The 15603-nt window shown below is 34.4% G+C and overlaps 3 protein-coding genes across 4 annotated transcripts; 1 reads left to right on the forward strand and 2 right to left on the reverse strand.

Annotated features, from left to right (window-relative positions):
* Positions 1-1282: 1282 nt before the first annotated feature.
* Positions 1283-4251, forward strand: LOC103499886 (uncharacterized). Its single transcript, XM_008463023.3, has 3 exons — positions 1283-1547; positions 3532-3639; positions 3777-4251. Exons 1-3 carry the CDS (start codon positions 1485-1487, stop codon positions 3993-3995), a joined length of 390 nt encoding a protein of 129 aa, XP_008461245.1. The 5' UTR covers positions 1283-1484; the 3' UTR covers positions 3996-4251.
* Positions 4252-4837: 586 nt separating this feature from the next.
* On the reverse strand, positions 4838-6933 carry LOC127150561 (uncharacterized). Its single transcript, XM_051088431.1, has 2 exons — positions 6664-6933; positions 4838-5208 (listed from the first exon to the last, which is right to left on the reverse strand). The coding sequence occupies exons 1-2, from the start codon at positions 6798-6800 to the stop codon at positions 4968-4970; spliced, it is 378 nt and encodes a 125-aa protein (XP_050944388.1). The 5' UTR covers positions 6801-6933; the 3' UTR covers positions 4838-4967.
* Positions 6934-8300: 1367 nt separating this feature from the next.
* On the reverse strand, positions 8301-14311 carry LOC103499882 (citrate synthase, mitochondrial). 2 transcript variants are annotated; one of them, XM_008463013.3, is made up of 20 exons: positions 14136-14311; positions 13880-13949; positions 13731-13793; positions 13390-13431; positions 13222-13287; positions 12976-13041; positions 12724-12837; positions 12529-12592; positions 12083-12165; positions 11591-11640; positions 11436-11513; positions 11104-11232; positions 10929-10971; positions 10683-10769; positions 10094-10195; positions 9539-9646; positions 9371-9421; positions 8938-9011; positions 8809-8860; positions 8301-8720 (listed from the first exon to the last, which is right to left on the reverse strand). In XM_008463013.3, exons 2-20 carry the CDS (start codon positions 13928-13930, stop codon positions 8628-8630), a joined length of 1416 nt encoding a protein of 471 aa, XP_008461235.1. In that variant the 5' UTR covers positions 13931-13949; positions 14136-14311; the 3' UTR covers positions 8301-8627. The 2 variants fall into 2 exon arrangements, with proteins under 2 accessions (XP_008461235.1, XP_008461234.1); XM_008463012.3 differs by having other exon boundaries at positions 14083-14299.
* Between the last annotated feature and the right edge of the window lie 1292 nt (positions 14312-15603).

A 15603-nucleotide genomic window follows, 5' to 3' on the forward strand; every position in this document is an offset into this window, starting at 1 on the left:
GGTCAAGAGTGAGCTTGAACTTAATTGACATAACTGCTTGGTTTTGATATATATTCTATGTATATTGCAATATCGTGGATGTGAAGTATAGGATCTAAGTTTGCGACTAGACTAGGTGACTAAGATAGGGTCATGCGATTCGCCGCCTATTTAGTTAAAGTCCAAGTCCTCACTCTTTCAAGTGACAACACTTAGTACTTCATTCTTTCTTTCGAACATAATGAGGTATTAATTGCACTATTTAACTAAACAAGATAGATAATACAAGCAACCACTAAATTATATAGGTAAGATTTGAACCCGAGTTGGAAGGGGGATTAACTATCAAAGTAACCACTAAGCTAACTATAAATATTTAAAATTAAATAGTTTTTGTATATATATTATATAAAGACAATAAAGTTGAGGGGGCTCATCCGCCGGTGGCTATATTCTAAGCTCTCACCTAAAGCACAAAAAGGAGAGTTAGAGAGGAAATAAGCTTGTTCTCTAGATTCTCGCACACTTGTTCTAAAGAGATAGCCTTGTATCTATAGGCAATGATGGATGGGACTTAACATCGTCGACTTCATTAATTCTCTGTAAAAGTTGCATGGTGCCACAGATGTTCATTTCGTCCTTTTCTGACATTCACACCAACCATTTTCTACTCCTAGCAATGTAGATCCACCTAGCATATTTTCTCTTATCATCAGGTCGTCGCGTGTCTCCTCGCTTGACGTTTGTCGCTCGACTACTCCTTTCTTTTACATAAAAAATCCTACATTAAGACTTAAAACCGTGATAAACATACATAATACTCTTTTGGCACTTGTACCCCGTAATCATCTTATTTTATCTATTTCACTACACATTTTCTTCTTTTTTCCTCGTTGATACTTCATTATTCTACCTAAGAAGGCCATATTATTTTTTGTCAATACCGACGGATTTAGTGTACGATCAAGGATGCTCGAGCCCTCCTCTAACTCTATGCTCGTTACTTATATAATTGATTTTGTATCAATCTTATTAGTTAACTCAATGATAAATCCATCATTCATTTTTCTTTAGTCCCTAATTTAAGCTCTAATTCTTACATTTTCTCCTAAATTAAATTTCAAATTTTGATTACTAAAATAATAATATTCTAGAGACATTTTCAAATAAAGCACAATAATTTTGTTTGCTATAACTTTTTAAATAGTTTCAATTATTTTTTATTCATAAAAATTTCCCTATATTTTATTGATTAAGCGATAATGGAAACAAATCCTATTCGTAATGTTCATAGGTATTTTTCGAATATTTAACCAAAATTTAAATTAATTGGTCAGTGTGTGTGACCGTAGTTCATGCGAAGGAGAGAGCGTGTCACATTGGCCACAATAATCGGCGATCCCACGTCAAAGAGATCAGTCAAATTTTGCGCCATTGTCATTCTACAATAACTCAAAATCCCCGAGACCTCGCTCAGCAAAATCCGAACCCGATCGCAGAAAAACATGGCCCACGAAGGGAAGGCGGACGAGCAACTCTTCCAGCTTCTTGCTGGTCTTCTTCACCAGGTCCAAATTTCCTCCCAATTCATCAGTTTTTCAATATTTAGTTCATTTTCCGTGATCTACCCTTTTCGATTTTTCTAATTCCATTCGTGCTTTAAGAGTAGTTATGAATTGGAATTGGTTAATTTCTCATCTAGGTATTGTCGAGATTTTCTGTTAGAACGACAAATTAGGTTGATTGTGTTTTTTAGATGTCTGGAAGAGTAGGTAAATCATCAGGACCGAGCGCAGGGTTGCTTCGATATTTAATTATCTGTTATTTCTTTTGGGAATTTATGATTTATGGAGAATTTGGTATTGGGACTCCATGACGGCGAATTTTGGGACTGTACTGTTTCCTGTTATGTGTTGTTGATTAAACCTTTTCTTGTATCTTTGGCTTTATTTGAACATTGATTTTTTAGTAGTGGGTAGTTGAAAAATTGGTTTGATTTTGCTTTTGTTGGATACTGGGTGTAGCTAAATTGTCCTAAGCATGTAAGAATCTTGTGTATGCTTAAGAAACATAGAAGAAGGTAATGGGTATTTCAATCTTTATAAATGAAGTCGGGGCATTGTGGCAGTAGGAGATTATGGTTTCTGTAAAAGATACGCATTGTCCTGGTTTGAACTTCAACTTGGTGTTAGGAAATTGGAAGTATACATTTAAGAGGACCATAGTGATTTAAATCCTGAACTAGGTGTTTACCAACCAAACTTTCATTTACCACTCCTGTTCTGTGTATTGTCAGTTCATATATCATGTTTTCAGTTTTGTGTTTCACCTACCAAACTCATCACAACGCTTGTATTGGTAAAGCCTCGTACGTTGATGAGTAACCTTAACCTCCCAATTGACTCGTCTTCTCTTCCTTAACGATCTCAAATTTGATTTTGAACAATATTGGCTTGGGGTTGGGTCATTAAACCTCATAGGTTCAAATCTATGAGTTTGGGTCCTTAGAGATTCAACATGTTGGTGAAAAGCTTCCAAAATAACATGTCAGAAGCAAGTTGCGAATGAGCAATGAGCAAATAGGTGATATGGAGATTTAGTATGTTTGGTGACACGTGAGGCACCAAGAAGTGGGACTAGTGCATGTAAAGCATTTTTCGTTGTAACCTATCAACCATATAGCGCCAAAGCTAAGTCCCAAAGAAAATTTTGATCTTCTTGGGATGATGGACTGTCCAAATAATAGAATAAAGACCCTTCCTGGGAGGTTCAACCAAACCCACCAATTTTCTCTGAGAGGTTTAACAACAATATGCCTGATTGTGAATCAAGATAATCTCTCTTTTGTAATAGGAAAATGTAACTTGGTGTCTATCCGTCAACTAATTGTATTTATACAGTATTTGAAATACTTCATGCTCATTATGATCTTACTTGAACAGGATCTGTTCCATTGTTGATACAACTGTGTCCTTAAGTTCTAAAAAAAATACTTCATGTCCACTGGAAACTACTTAGGTTAGTAACATCAGTTATTGATAGGAAAATGAGAATTTTTTTTATAGGACCCAAGCATAGAAAAGCTGAGCCATCTTGCTAACTTGCACATTGAAGCTGTACACTAGAGTTTGGAAAGGCTTGTAATAGGTAACTTAGGGAGGGGAACATAATCTCTTGATAAAATGGCTACAAAGGTTCCCTCCAAAGAACTACAGGAAGAGATTACCAATTACTATGGGAAGAAGGAAAGGGATGGTCGACCAAATAGGGAGTAGTAGGAAGCACATGTATTCCTTGGAACATATCTAAGTTAATAGAGCAATGTTCTTTAATTAAAGTGGAAAATGCTTTAGATTCATCCTTTTGGAACAGTTTTGGGTTGGGATCAGCCTCTCTTTCAAAGGTTTTTAAGTTTGCATAGCGACTACTGATAACAAATACGACAATCCAACGGGCATGGAGGAGAATTCTAGCTTGTGGAAGGAAGGTGCTTGCTAGAAATTTTGGGAATTTATCTGCACTCTCTTTCCTAAAGATAAATTTATTTTGCAGGTTGAATCACTTACAAACCAGGAAGAAGTTGAATTGCGTACAAAGATCGAAGCCCTCGGACTTGAAGTTACAAAAGTACCCTCAAAGTCCTTAAAGCAGCTTGATGAAGTCAGTATGATTACCTTTCATATACATTCATTGCATATATATTTGTTCAACTGCGCAAGCATTTCCATGAAGAAATGGATTCTACCTAATATCTAAAAAGTCTATTTCCAATTTGTCTATTCATTTCCTTTATTCAGCTGGAAATTGCCAAGGAGTTGGATAAGCTATCTGAAAAGCTTGATAACGTGGATGAAATGATTTCTTCAGCAATGGCTTCAGATCCACAGGTGCAGTCCCTGTTGAGTGATACTGCTGATATTTGGATGCCGGTGATAACTGCATCGGCTGACGAACGACGAAATTTTACATCTTCCGTTGGAGAAAATCCAGAAACAGAAGCAAACCGTGGAAGTTAGATATCATCTTTTTTCTTTCCTTTCTTTAAAGGATAAGTAATTACAATTATCTGTCATACTTTTGTTATATCGATAAAGAATGTGTTTTAAAGCTAGCTTATACAGTGGTTGGAAACTTGGATCTATTCTTCCAACCAATCTTGTCTGTAGAAATCCTTCATAATTGTCTAAAGATAAATATTGGGAAGGTTTTTTTTTTAAGAAAAATTATTGATGTAAGTAAATATGCTAATCTGAGATATTGCCCTTTAGGAAATTTTTTGTTTGTACGAAATTAACTTTATCAGGTGTGAAAAGTAAAATTCTCATATTTTGCGACAATCTAAAGGGAGATAATCTACTTGAATGGATCAAAATTACTTTTGATAGTATACAAATTCAAAAAACAAGTTCAAAAGAATAAAATCAAGCCTTGAATGGTTAAAGACTGTTTCAATCAAACGAAAAAAAAAAATAGAATCGCCAAACATGAATTCATGTAACAAGAAAAGCTAAACTAGTTTTTAATGCACTTTTGAAAGTGATTTTAGCACTTGTTCACAATCAGTTTAAAAAAATCTTTAATCACTTGAAAATTTTTAACTACCTCAAAAAAATCACTCTAACGTAACTTTATGGGTTAATCTACACAATCGAGCCACATAGACATATATAGGGCGGATCCCCACCTAAAGATGGCTTGACTTGAACATTTCAATAGATGGGTTAATCTACACAATTATTTACGTTCATTTAATTGGTGATCCAAAGAGGGCTTGACTTGGACATTTTAATAGATGGGTTAATCTACACAATTATTTAAGTTCATTAAACACAGCTGAAGACTGAAGGTAGGGCATAAATAAGATGAAAATAAAATCTATTAACTAGAAATAAAGCTAAAACTGGCTAACAGGTAAGTTTTGCTACAAATATAACCATACAGATTTAAGCCTAGAAACATGAAATTATTCCATTTCCAATTATGCGACACTATTTTGCTGAGATCAGCTTGACGACTAGACCTAAAAGTGAGGTAACAGCAGAACTGAATATCCATAGTATAAGGGAAAAGACAAAAAATCCAGCCAAAATGGTAAGAAATGGAGGACCTTGGGCATCATCACTACTTGCTTTACTCGAACTATTTTCCTCGATGGAATTCCCATCTGTGGATTTTGAGGCTGCTATAGATCTTTGCCTTAATTCCAATCCAATGATGTTCTTCCTGTTGCTGTTTAAAAGAAATCACACATTCACTCATCTAAGTAAATATTGCCAATACAAATATCAGTTATTTCATACTCTTAATTCTTAAATGTATTATAGATTCTGGTAAATGTGCTTAGCAAGTGAAAAGAGAATTTCAGCTACTGATTTGTCCCTTTTACAAGCATGCCATATCTTTCTGAGTAAATAATTACCAGTAGTAAATGAGATGCAAAGAAACCAAAAAGTGAAAAGCTAAACTGACAAAGGACAATAAAAGTCCTAAGAGATGGAACCAAGAACAAGGGGAAACTTTATTTTCCACCCCAATATTCCACAAGATTCTAAAGAGGAACTTGGCAGAGAATCCACAAATGAGTCAATTGACAACTTGAGAAGATAATAGGTTTTAGTTCTTTTTTCAAGAAACCATATAGACCACTCTAGAATTATTATTTCCCGGAAATCTTAAGTAGAACTGATTCACTATCAGAGAAGAGCCTTCGGAACGAACCAATAAGACTTTCCCTATTTGCATCAGAAACCAAAAAGTAATGGACGAAGTTCTATTCATGCTCATGTAATGTAATGACCAAATGAGTATCAAATCGAAGATCCATCCCATGTAGACGTCGAACAAGATCAGAAAGTCTCAGTCCTAACACTAGTTTAAGCACTTTGGGCCTGTTTGTGCTGAGGGTTTAAGTGGAGTGGAGTGAGCTTCCTTGTTTGGGCCTACGCTTGTGTTTAATTGGGGATTAGAGTTTAGTAACTACCTTCAAATTCTATTTTCAGCACAAGAATCAAAATGGATTCCCTTTACATAACAAAGGTATAGACGAACTTGAATGCTAAAATGCTCACAACAGTGCAACACCAAACAATAACTCCAGATATCCTTTGAAACTGTACATGCCGAAGCGAGAAACAATTTGTTGAAAAGAACTGCTAAAATAGGTATCAAATCGAAGGTTCATAACATTTAAACTATAAAACATTCAGAACTTATAAGCTGTTTACGTCAGTAGCTGAAACCAACTAGGAACCAGCAAAGCCAGCAACAATCGTTCAATTCCACTTTCAACACAGAAATCAAGGTGGATTCACTTTAATGCTAACATGCTCCATTCAACAAATAAAAATCCGGATATCCTCTGAGATTATAGATATTGAATGCCGGGATGGAAGAAAACTCCTCAAGCAGAAATCAAATCAAAGGCGCATCAAAGATAAATCAGAAAAATAAAACCAAATACTAGTGGAAGCACTTGGCGTTAGTAGCCAAAAGCAATTAGGAATTAGCAACTACCAGCTACATTCCATTTTCAACAAAAAGAAACAGTCGATCCACTTTACAGGACTAAGTAACAGATGAACTTCATTGCAAACATGCTCATTAGTCTCATTACAGCATATAAAAATCCCGAAATCTTCTAAGAGATTTATAAGTTGAAAACGAGGAATCGAAGACGACGGATACCTGAAAGAAAGAAATGGAGAGGCGTTCGACTGAAATTGAATGCTGGCGATGGAAGAAGGAAGAACGGCTCTGTGAGTCAAACTCCGGCGGGATGTAAGATTCAGTTGAGACGGCGGCGCAACGAAGATGGAAGCCATTCTTCACCGTCGGTGAATTAGTCGTAATACAAAGACTTCGGAGCTTCCGGAGAGAAAGAGGGAGTGGTTGGTGCTTCTTCCATTCGTAATCCACGTGTCATTTTCTTATCTTTTAACAATGTTTTCTTTTTTTAATACACATAGGATTTGGGATTTAAACATCGATGTATTGATTTTGAGCTCACACAGTTTTAATGTCAATTGACTTATGTCTTTTTCGGTGGTCATACTAAAAAAACATGTGTACAAAATTATTTACTTCATACAACCTCGAACAAACTTAACCATAATTTCACGAGTCTAGTAACGAACTAAAATGGTTTAGGATATTAAAGTCTTAATTTCAGATATTGATTTCCATACGACGGCAAAATAGAACTTTATTTTAGTATTAGTTTTGAAACATTTATAAAAAGTCAAAAGACAATTATAGAATAAATATTATTATTATTTTTTATTAATAAATAACATTTCATCGCATCATAATGTATCAACAACGATGGAAATAACTATATACTATCATAGTACTAAAAAAGTAGAATTAGCCTCAATTCGGATGCAAATCTTCACATTGTTAGTAAAGCGTTAATGTTCGTTTGTAATTAAGATAAATATATGATGGACTAAAAAAATTACGTGTGAGATTAATAGTGTATAAATCGCAGAAAGAATCTAAATTTTATTTTATCACATCAATTATCTGATCTATATTTTGGGGTAGGCAGAGGATTTCTTTCTTTTTCTTTTTCTTTTTCTTTTTTGTTAAAAAAGAAAAGTGAGAATTTGATCCCACATCTACCTTTTCTTGAAAAGAAAAAAATGATCTTAGTACTAATTTGTATATTTCAGTTTAATCCAACCCAAGACTTCATTGTGATTATTCCTACACTGTTTCATTTATAGGCAATTGGACCATTTTGCTTGCCAAACTTACCGGTCCAGATCTTGGCACCAAAAGATTCATTAAAAATTGAAATGAGGCACTTTCAAATTGTGTAAATTCAATAACAAGCTAGCTATTAATTAGCATTTCAACTTTCTTACTTCCACAATATTCTCTTTCTAGAATATAACATTACAGATTTTGACCTATACTCTTTCATACCAAAAGAGAAGCAATCTTTATTTTTTCAAAGGTAAAAACATACAAAATTTTAGCAAAATATTAGCATGTTAGAATATTGTTTGTAATTTACTCTTTTATTGCAATCAAACATCAATACCAACCTACCAACCTAAGTAATTTTAAAGAGTTGTATTCAAATATAGCAAAATGAACCAAAATATTTATAAACATAGCACAATATATCACTGAACCGTGATAGACTATCATATGCACCCATAGTTTGCTAGAAGGCGATGACATTATGCAACAATGTAAATATTTTCAATAATTTTGCCAATTAAAACAATTTTCTTTTAACTTTAAATATAACAAAAATGATTCTTAACACTTTCAACAAAAACAGTCCTAAGAACTTTTTGAACAATGAGGGAATATGATACTGAAAAATGCATGTATACTTGGAAGTATGTAACTTACAGGGATAAGTGCAGCCTGAGCTCTGCTCAGCTCTTAATGGTCAAACCTTTTTATTAATGGCTCCCACCATATCCTCCTTCTCATTGCACTTCTAACAACAACTACTTGATGAGATCAAACGAATAAAAAATTTACTAATCACCGAAAGGAAATTCCAGATGATCTTTGCATCTGTGTGGGTAAACCATGCTTGAATACTTTATTACAAATGATAAGGAAATCTCTCGCTCTGAACAAATTTGTGAAGCCTCAATGAACTTTTCTTTTAGTCAGCCACTTCAAAATCAAGTAGCTTTCTTGCAGTAGTCCTCAAGCCATTGCAACGTCACGCTCTTCGGCCTCTCTAGTGGCAACCCAAGAGCTCGGTCCCATATTAACTGAACCCAAAAAAATATATCATAGTGAATCTCAAAGAATTTGGTAGCAAGATTAAGTAGTTGAAAATGAATGGTAAAGAAAACAAACCTGAGAGCAAATTCCAAGACTCCTTGAAACACCAAAGAGAACAGTGAAGTACCTGCACATAGTTAAAAATGAAAGTTTTAGCTGTCAATTTCTTGAAACTTAGAAAGTTAAAGCGGAAATGCGATCTACCTTGCTTCAGTCAAACCAAAGTAGTTCAACAGCACTCCACTGTGAGCATCAACATTCGGCCATGGGTTTTTAACCTGCAAACGGTGAAAATGCCACAAGAGAACCATGTAAGATCCTTGTGAGCCCTCTATGAGCATTAACAATTCAGAGGATATGTTGACTCAGGAATCAAGAAGTATATAGTCTTGGGAGCATGTCTTGTTTATAAACAAAGTAGAATCCATTTTACGACCATATGAACTGGAGAGAATTTAAATCTAAATGGTTGGTAAAAGTCATTTTAAAAAAACAATCTCCAGAAGAATTTTGTACCTAACCGTTAAAAAGCCCATACATAAAAAATGAGTTCATATATGCTTTTAGAAATTATTTGTGGGGAAGATAAGGAGCATGCACAATTGAGCTAGATAAGGCACAGAGAGGCTTATCTTGCCTTGCCAAGTTCTGTTAGGATGGGTGGCACAACTTCGTAGAGCTTGGATACCTGGTAATGTCCATGCTAGGTTAGTGTGTGAAGGATTTACGTTTATGTAAATAAGAAAAGATCTACAAAGGTCAGATATATGTTAATTAAAGTTTCCGATCAGGGATAAATGACAACCAGCTGAAAAAGAGGATCATCAGGCAAATGCTTCAAGGCAAACTCTCTCTGACATGTGTATCTTGGATCTGTTTTACGCAGAACTCCATGACCAAATCCTGGAACAACCTAAAATTTGAAAATAATAATAAGGAATTGTTGGAAGTTCATATAATCAATATACAACCTTAAATTTGAAAAGGAATTGCGTAAAAAACATCTTCATTTCCTATAGTAGACAAGATCTCGAATATATTGGTGTTTGTGAAAATGGGAGAAAATATCTCCCAGACAAACTAACCAATATGGCAGAGATGCTTGAAGGAAAATTTTCTCAAACAGTTGGCAAACTAAGTGGGGGGATTAAGAAATTTTCCAACTAAAAAAGGGCAAAAAATGCATATTCCTGTCGATGAAGATCTGAAGAGAGATAGTCAGTTACTATAAAATAGTACAGTTACCAATTTATACACTATCGTACCTTTTTATGATCAAAGATGAAGGTAAATTAAATATGAGCTCCAAGCCTGACATTTTTAGCTAGAATGAAAATGAAGAATGAATTTAGGTTATCACCTTGCCACTGTTTAGTGTTTTCCAAACATAGTCTTTCAACTGATCCTTGGTTATGTTCTCTCCACACTCCTCCACTACAGATTTGATCCAAAGCAGAACTTCCTGCAAGCAGTGGGATATGAGAAGACAATAATTGGCAATCTCTATCTGTCGTTAAGATCCATAAGGCAAAACATTTGCTATGCATTCATGTCATCAAGCCAACTGGTACAAGTTAAGATTAACACTCAAGCATCATATGACTTCATATCTACGGTCTTAAACTGAAGAAATAAATTCCATCGCTCAAAAGTCAAAAGATATACAGCAAAAGGAAATAAATCTCTGAAGAACGTTCCATAACTTACAATCAAACTATCAGTTATAAATTATAATGAACAAACCCAAAGAATGTTCGCAATACCCGTTGCTTCTCTACTGATGCATTTTTCCCCTCTTTAAATAAATTGAAGGTGAATGGCGTGACGGGGAAAGGGTAGTAAGAATTAAATCCATCGATATCATGAGAGTGTTACAAATGACAAATTAAGAGCTAGTACTAAATGGAGGGGAAGAAAAGGTATCTATTAGAAAACAATCTACCCCGCACCTGATTTGCCAAACCATGTAATGGTCCAGCCAGACCATTTAGAGCAGCAGCAAATGAAAGATAAGGATCTGAAAGTGCACTAGCAACCTGCATGAAAGTATTAAACGTGGGTATGAATATTGATATGTAGAAACATTACCCTAGTTCGCTTGAAAAGTCATGTTTCAATCATTATGCAACAGATTTCCTGAATATATGAGAAGCAATAAAATACAGGAGAGAAAGTTGAGAAGCGAGATAACTTACAAGGTGGCCTGTGTGAGCGCTTACATTCCCACCTTCGTGATCACTGCAGGTCATTTTTTCAAACAAACATTATATTTAATCTAATTATTCTCTCTTGCTTGCTCAAGTTTATGATATGAGATATTAGACATTCAAATGGTCTGAGTCATAGGGAGTGGAATAACATATACAGTACCTATGGATAGTAACGTAGAGCCTCATGAGTTCTTGCATTTGGGGACTGTCAAATCCTAACATGTGCGAAAAATTTGCACCATAATCCAGAGAGTCATCTTTTGGAATTATATGGCCATCCTTGTATATCCTTCAAATATGTTTAGAAGGATATCCAAATTAATCCAACAAGGTAACAAGGAAGAGAATGTGCAAGAAGATGCCAGAACATTTTTAAATATGCAAAGATTATAGCCTATGATGAAGCTGATTGGAAAAGAGAAAATTCCATGTTGAGGTACAGTTAGTTGAAATATAATCGATAAGTCTATAGTTAGAAAGTGATCTACCAACCTGCGGTAGACATAAGAAGCTACCAAAGGCACTCGAGCAATTAAATTCATTGAATCTTCATACGTTGGTTCCCAGTACCTAAAATAATGAATAGTTTTCAGTACTTGAGTATTGAGTAAATAAGAAGCCTGAATCGCAAATGCATAAAACTATACTTTGATTTGTGAATTCCTTTCTCATAAGCCTTCTGGAATTCACTTTGAACCTGAAATAAAGTAGAAGTAGATGCTTTAAAAGACAGCTAAAACAGTATGCCAAGATGAAGCTGGATAGACAAACCAGAAGATAATTATGCTTCCAAGAAACCAAACTATGCAATGCGGGGTTAATAAATTGAAACCAAACATAAAACGATGGGTTTTGATCAAGATAAACAAACCAGAAAATATTTAAGGAAATCAAATATGAAAATATCCAAACTGATCCTATTATCTCATAAACTCGTCACGTATTGAGCAAGAAAATCATAATCACCATTCACCTCATCTAGGACATGACAAATAGAGAACTTCATTACAAACCTCAAGAGTCAACATGAGTTTAGCTTAACTGACATCTGTATATTACCAAGGACATGAGATCCTGGGTTCAAATCCCCCCGCCCCTAAGTTGTACTTGAAAAGACCTTGTCAAAAAAAATTACAAACCTGAAGACCCATGACACCTGTTGCAAACTGAGTCATTGGGTGAGATGTAATAGGAAGAGCATCAATGGCCTTGTATACATAATCTGCATCCAGGAATGACAAAAGCCCACCATTTAGGAAAATGCTTGTGGAAGTCACAACTAATCAAATATCCTTGTGCAACAAATGTGAAAGACATTCTAAATGTCTTCGGTGGAGAGGAAGAGACAGCTACTGGATGTCCTAAATTAACCATACATGCTTGTACAACTAACGTGATGCATATTATCATACAACTTACAGGGTTCTATGAGGAAAGTGAAATATTGGCAAAAACTTAACGTACTTGTGTACTAACAAATGCTGATAAACAAAACATTTAGACAATCTGATTTTCATTAGCTATTCATAGAAGCATCAAACCCACTATCAAGTTCTGAACAGTTTAATACAGAAGTAAGCTGAACCTGGAACACTGGCACGGCTTTGTAACTCCCTAGATAATGCATCAACTTGCTCTTTGCTTGGCACCTGATACATGAAAGAACAAATAAGGAAATATTTGGCAGTATAAAGCAAAACCCCAATTACAAGAAATATTTGGCAGTACAAGACGGATATAAATTTCTAAAAGTCAAACACAAGCTTTTTGACCAACTCACCTTTCCTGTGAGAAGAAGCCACAGAAGACCCTCGGGTAATGGCTCTCCATCAGGCTTGGCAGCTGGTAGTAATTTTTGACATTCAGGAATTGACAGACCTCTAAAGCGAATACCCTGGAAATATAATACTCCCGATCAATTACTGTTTCAATATCAGCATTCATCCAATTCAAATAAACCAAAGATAACCATGTATATTGGACATTTCAGACCAAATAACTTCGCTAGGTATTAACCAAAAGGATTGAATACCTCGTCAGGATCAAGTAGAGATGTTTCCCATAGTAGTCCTGTCATTCCCCTCATTCCACCGAGTACCTTCAATGTTAGAGACAAGGCATTTAATTAAAAGATATGAAGAAAATCCTTGCAGAAATGTTCATTAGTTCCCGTAAGAACTCCTGGGAGTGATTTGGTTGAATGGATCATGAGGTAACAAACTTAGCCACGGATATCAGAGAGCAGCAAGATAGAGACTAGTTATGATAATATACTTGCCATATCAACAGTGATGTTGCCCAATTGAACCTTTCCATGTTCAGCTTTGAATTTCTTGAGGCGATCCTATATAATTATTGAAAATGTTAAGAATATACATTAATGAACTGTAAGGTTTTGCTGGAAAGTTTGATCGTGCTTATATGAATACTATTAGGATAGACAAACCTGCTGCTCTGGAATCAATTCCCTCAAATGAGATTGTAGGTCCTGCATAACAGATATAACTTCATAAGCGAAATCACTTATTGGATTGAAGTAATCACTCCATATGCCAGTTAATTACAAAAAAATGGGCAGAGATCAACTAATTAGAAAGATGCAAGCAGATAATGGCAACAGAGATCAATTCCGACTAGATAGAAATTGCAGCCGTCACAATCCGATTAAACAATTCACAACTGTAAGATTCATCTTAAAATGAAGTCTAGACGCTTTAAAAAGATAGCCTAGCCTAACCAATCAGGCATGACAAAGAAAAGACAAAAAACGTGAGTTAAGAATATTACAAGATCGGATGAGCTCTGTATTTGAAGCCATCTAACGGAGTTGCTGAGATTAGATTGTTGTCCCTGAAGCATAGCAGAAATCTCCTGATCATTAAAACCTCAACCTCAAAAATAGTAACATAGGAAGAACTTGGAAGCAATATACTCACAACACGCGACCGTAGCTTAGAAAGAGCCGTCAAACTTTTGAAGAACGCCATGACTCCAAAAATTCCCTAACTGCAGCATAATGCATATAACAAAACTTGCTAAATGAAAACATCACAGATCATGAAAAACATAAAAAACAAGCAAAATACAATACGCATAGAAATGATATACGAATATTGAAGAAGAAAGAACAGCGACGAACTTTTTTTAGGACGAAATGAGAATCAATTGAAGGGAGATGGAATGGAACCGTACAGGAAAGTCAGAGCAGAGAGATGGATTTGTAATGGATGTTGATTCAGAAACGGAAAACTGAGCCGCCTTCGCGTTTCTTTATTCCCAAGGAGAATCCAAATCCAAAGGAGAGAAAGTGGAAGTGAAATTTCTTTGATTGCTTTTGAGACTTTGTCTTGTAGGTTCTCGCTTGTATTGCAGTCGCTGAAGTTTGGTGCTAACTTACCCGAAATACCCTTCCTTTCTTATTTCATTTTCCAATTTGACGTCTGGCGCATGCGCCAAATTAAAATATATATAAAAATTATCATTCCTAACCGAAAATAAATATTAAGCTAAAATGTAATTTTGTAAATTATTTTTAATAATTTTTATTATTTAAAATAACCTTTTTAATAAAACTTAAATTTAGTTTTTATTTGTTTGGCTGTGTGTTTTAAATCATTGTTATATGACATTGTCTTCCTTTTTTTGTATAACCAATTTTGGTAAAATACATTATCGATTTCAGTATAGTATGTTAGACGTGATATCTATTATCGTCTATATGATCAAATTTAAAGTCCAACATTTTTTTAGTTCAATAAGAGAAAAATTACACACCAGAAAGGAAAAGAAAGTATTTGATGTCATAGCACACGTTATTTTTTTTTTTTGTCTTGTATTGACTAATATCGGTGTATTCTTTTTTCTTATAGTTAAGTGTTGTTTTAGATTAAGTTACATGATATCAAATATGTGTTGTTATGTTTGAAATAAAATTAATCTTTTTTTTAACAAATATGGAGAAAAGCGTTCGTAAACTTTTTATAATAAAAAGTAGAAAAATTAAAGGTCGTATCGTAAACATAGTTAAATACTCGTAAACTTTAGTAATGGGAGACTCAAAAACCAATTTCCAGAGCTAAGTTTGTAATATAACATATTTCAATCTTCCCTATTTTATCCCACTTTTACTATTTTCGAAACAAAAAAAAAATTGTAGATTTTTCTTATTCAGTAATTATTTGATTTATGTGTATGTACACACCATATGTATTTGTACGAATATGTTTAATTTTAAAAATTATTATCAAACGTGATCTAAACTATAAGACAAAATGGTTACCATTAAATAACCCTAAATTAAAGGCATTAAATATAAGGTTAGTAGGAATGGTAAGATGAAAATCTCCATGTTCAATGCGGCGGCTATTACCCCTCGTTTTCGGGTCTCTCTCATATTTTGTCAAACTTCTCTCATGTTTGTTTTTATTAACCGAATCTCAATTATATTTGGATTCATACACACTTAGGTGTGCTTGTCCAAATTCTATGCCAATAAATAAATTAATTAATGATTAGAATTTTCGTTAACTATAGTCTAGGTGTCGTTTGTTTGTGGAATGATAATAATAAGCGAAAAGAAAACAAATTATCTTTTGCTTTGCTGTATTCAAAACACATTTTGGTTTTAATTTAGTAAAATATCACTTATAATTAGTGTAGA

The sequence above is a fragment of the Cucumis melo genome, chromosome 1, assembly GCF_025177605.1.
Source record: "Cucumis melo cultivar AY chromosome 1, USDA_Cmelo_AY_1.0, whole genome shotgun sequence".
In the NCBI taxonomy this organism is placed as follows: domain Eukaryota; kingdom Viridiplantae; phylum Streptophyta; class Magnoliopsida; order Cucurbitales; family Cucurbitaceae; genus Cucumis; species Cucumis melo.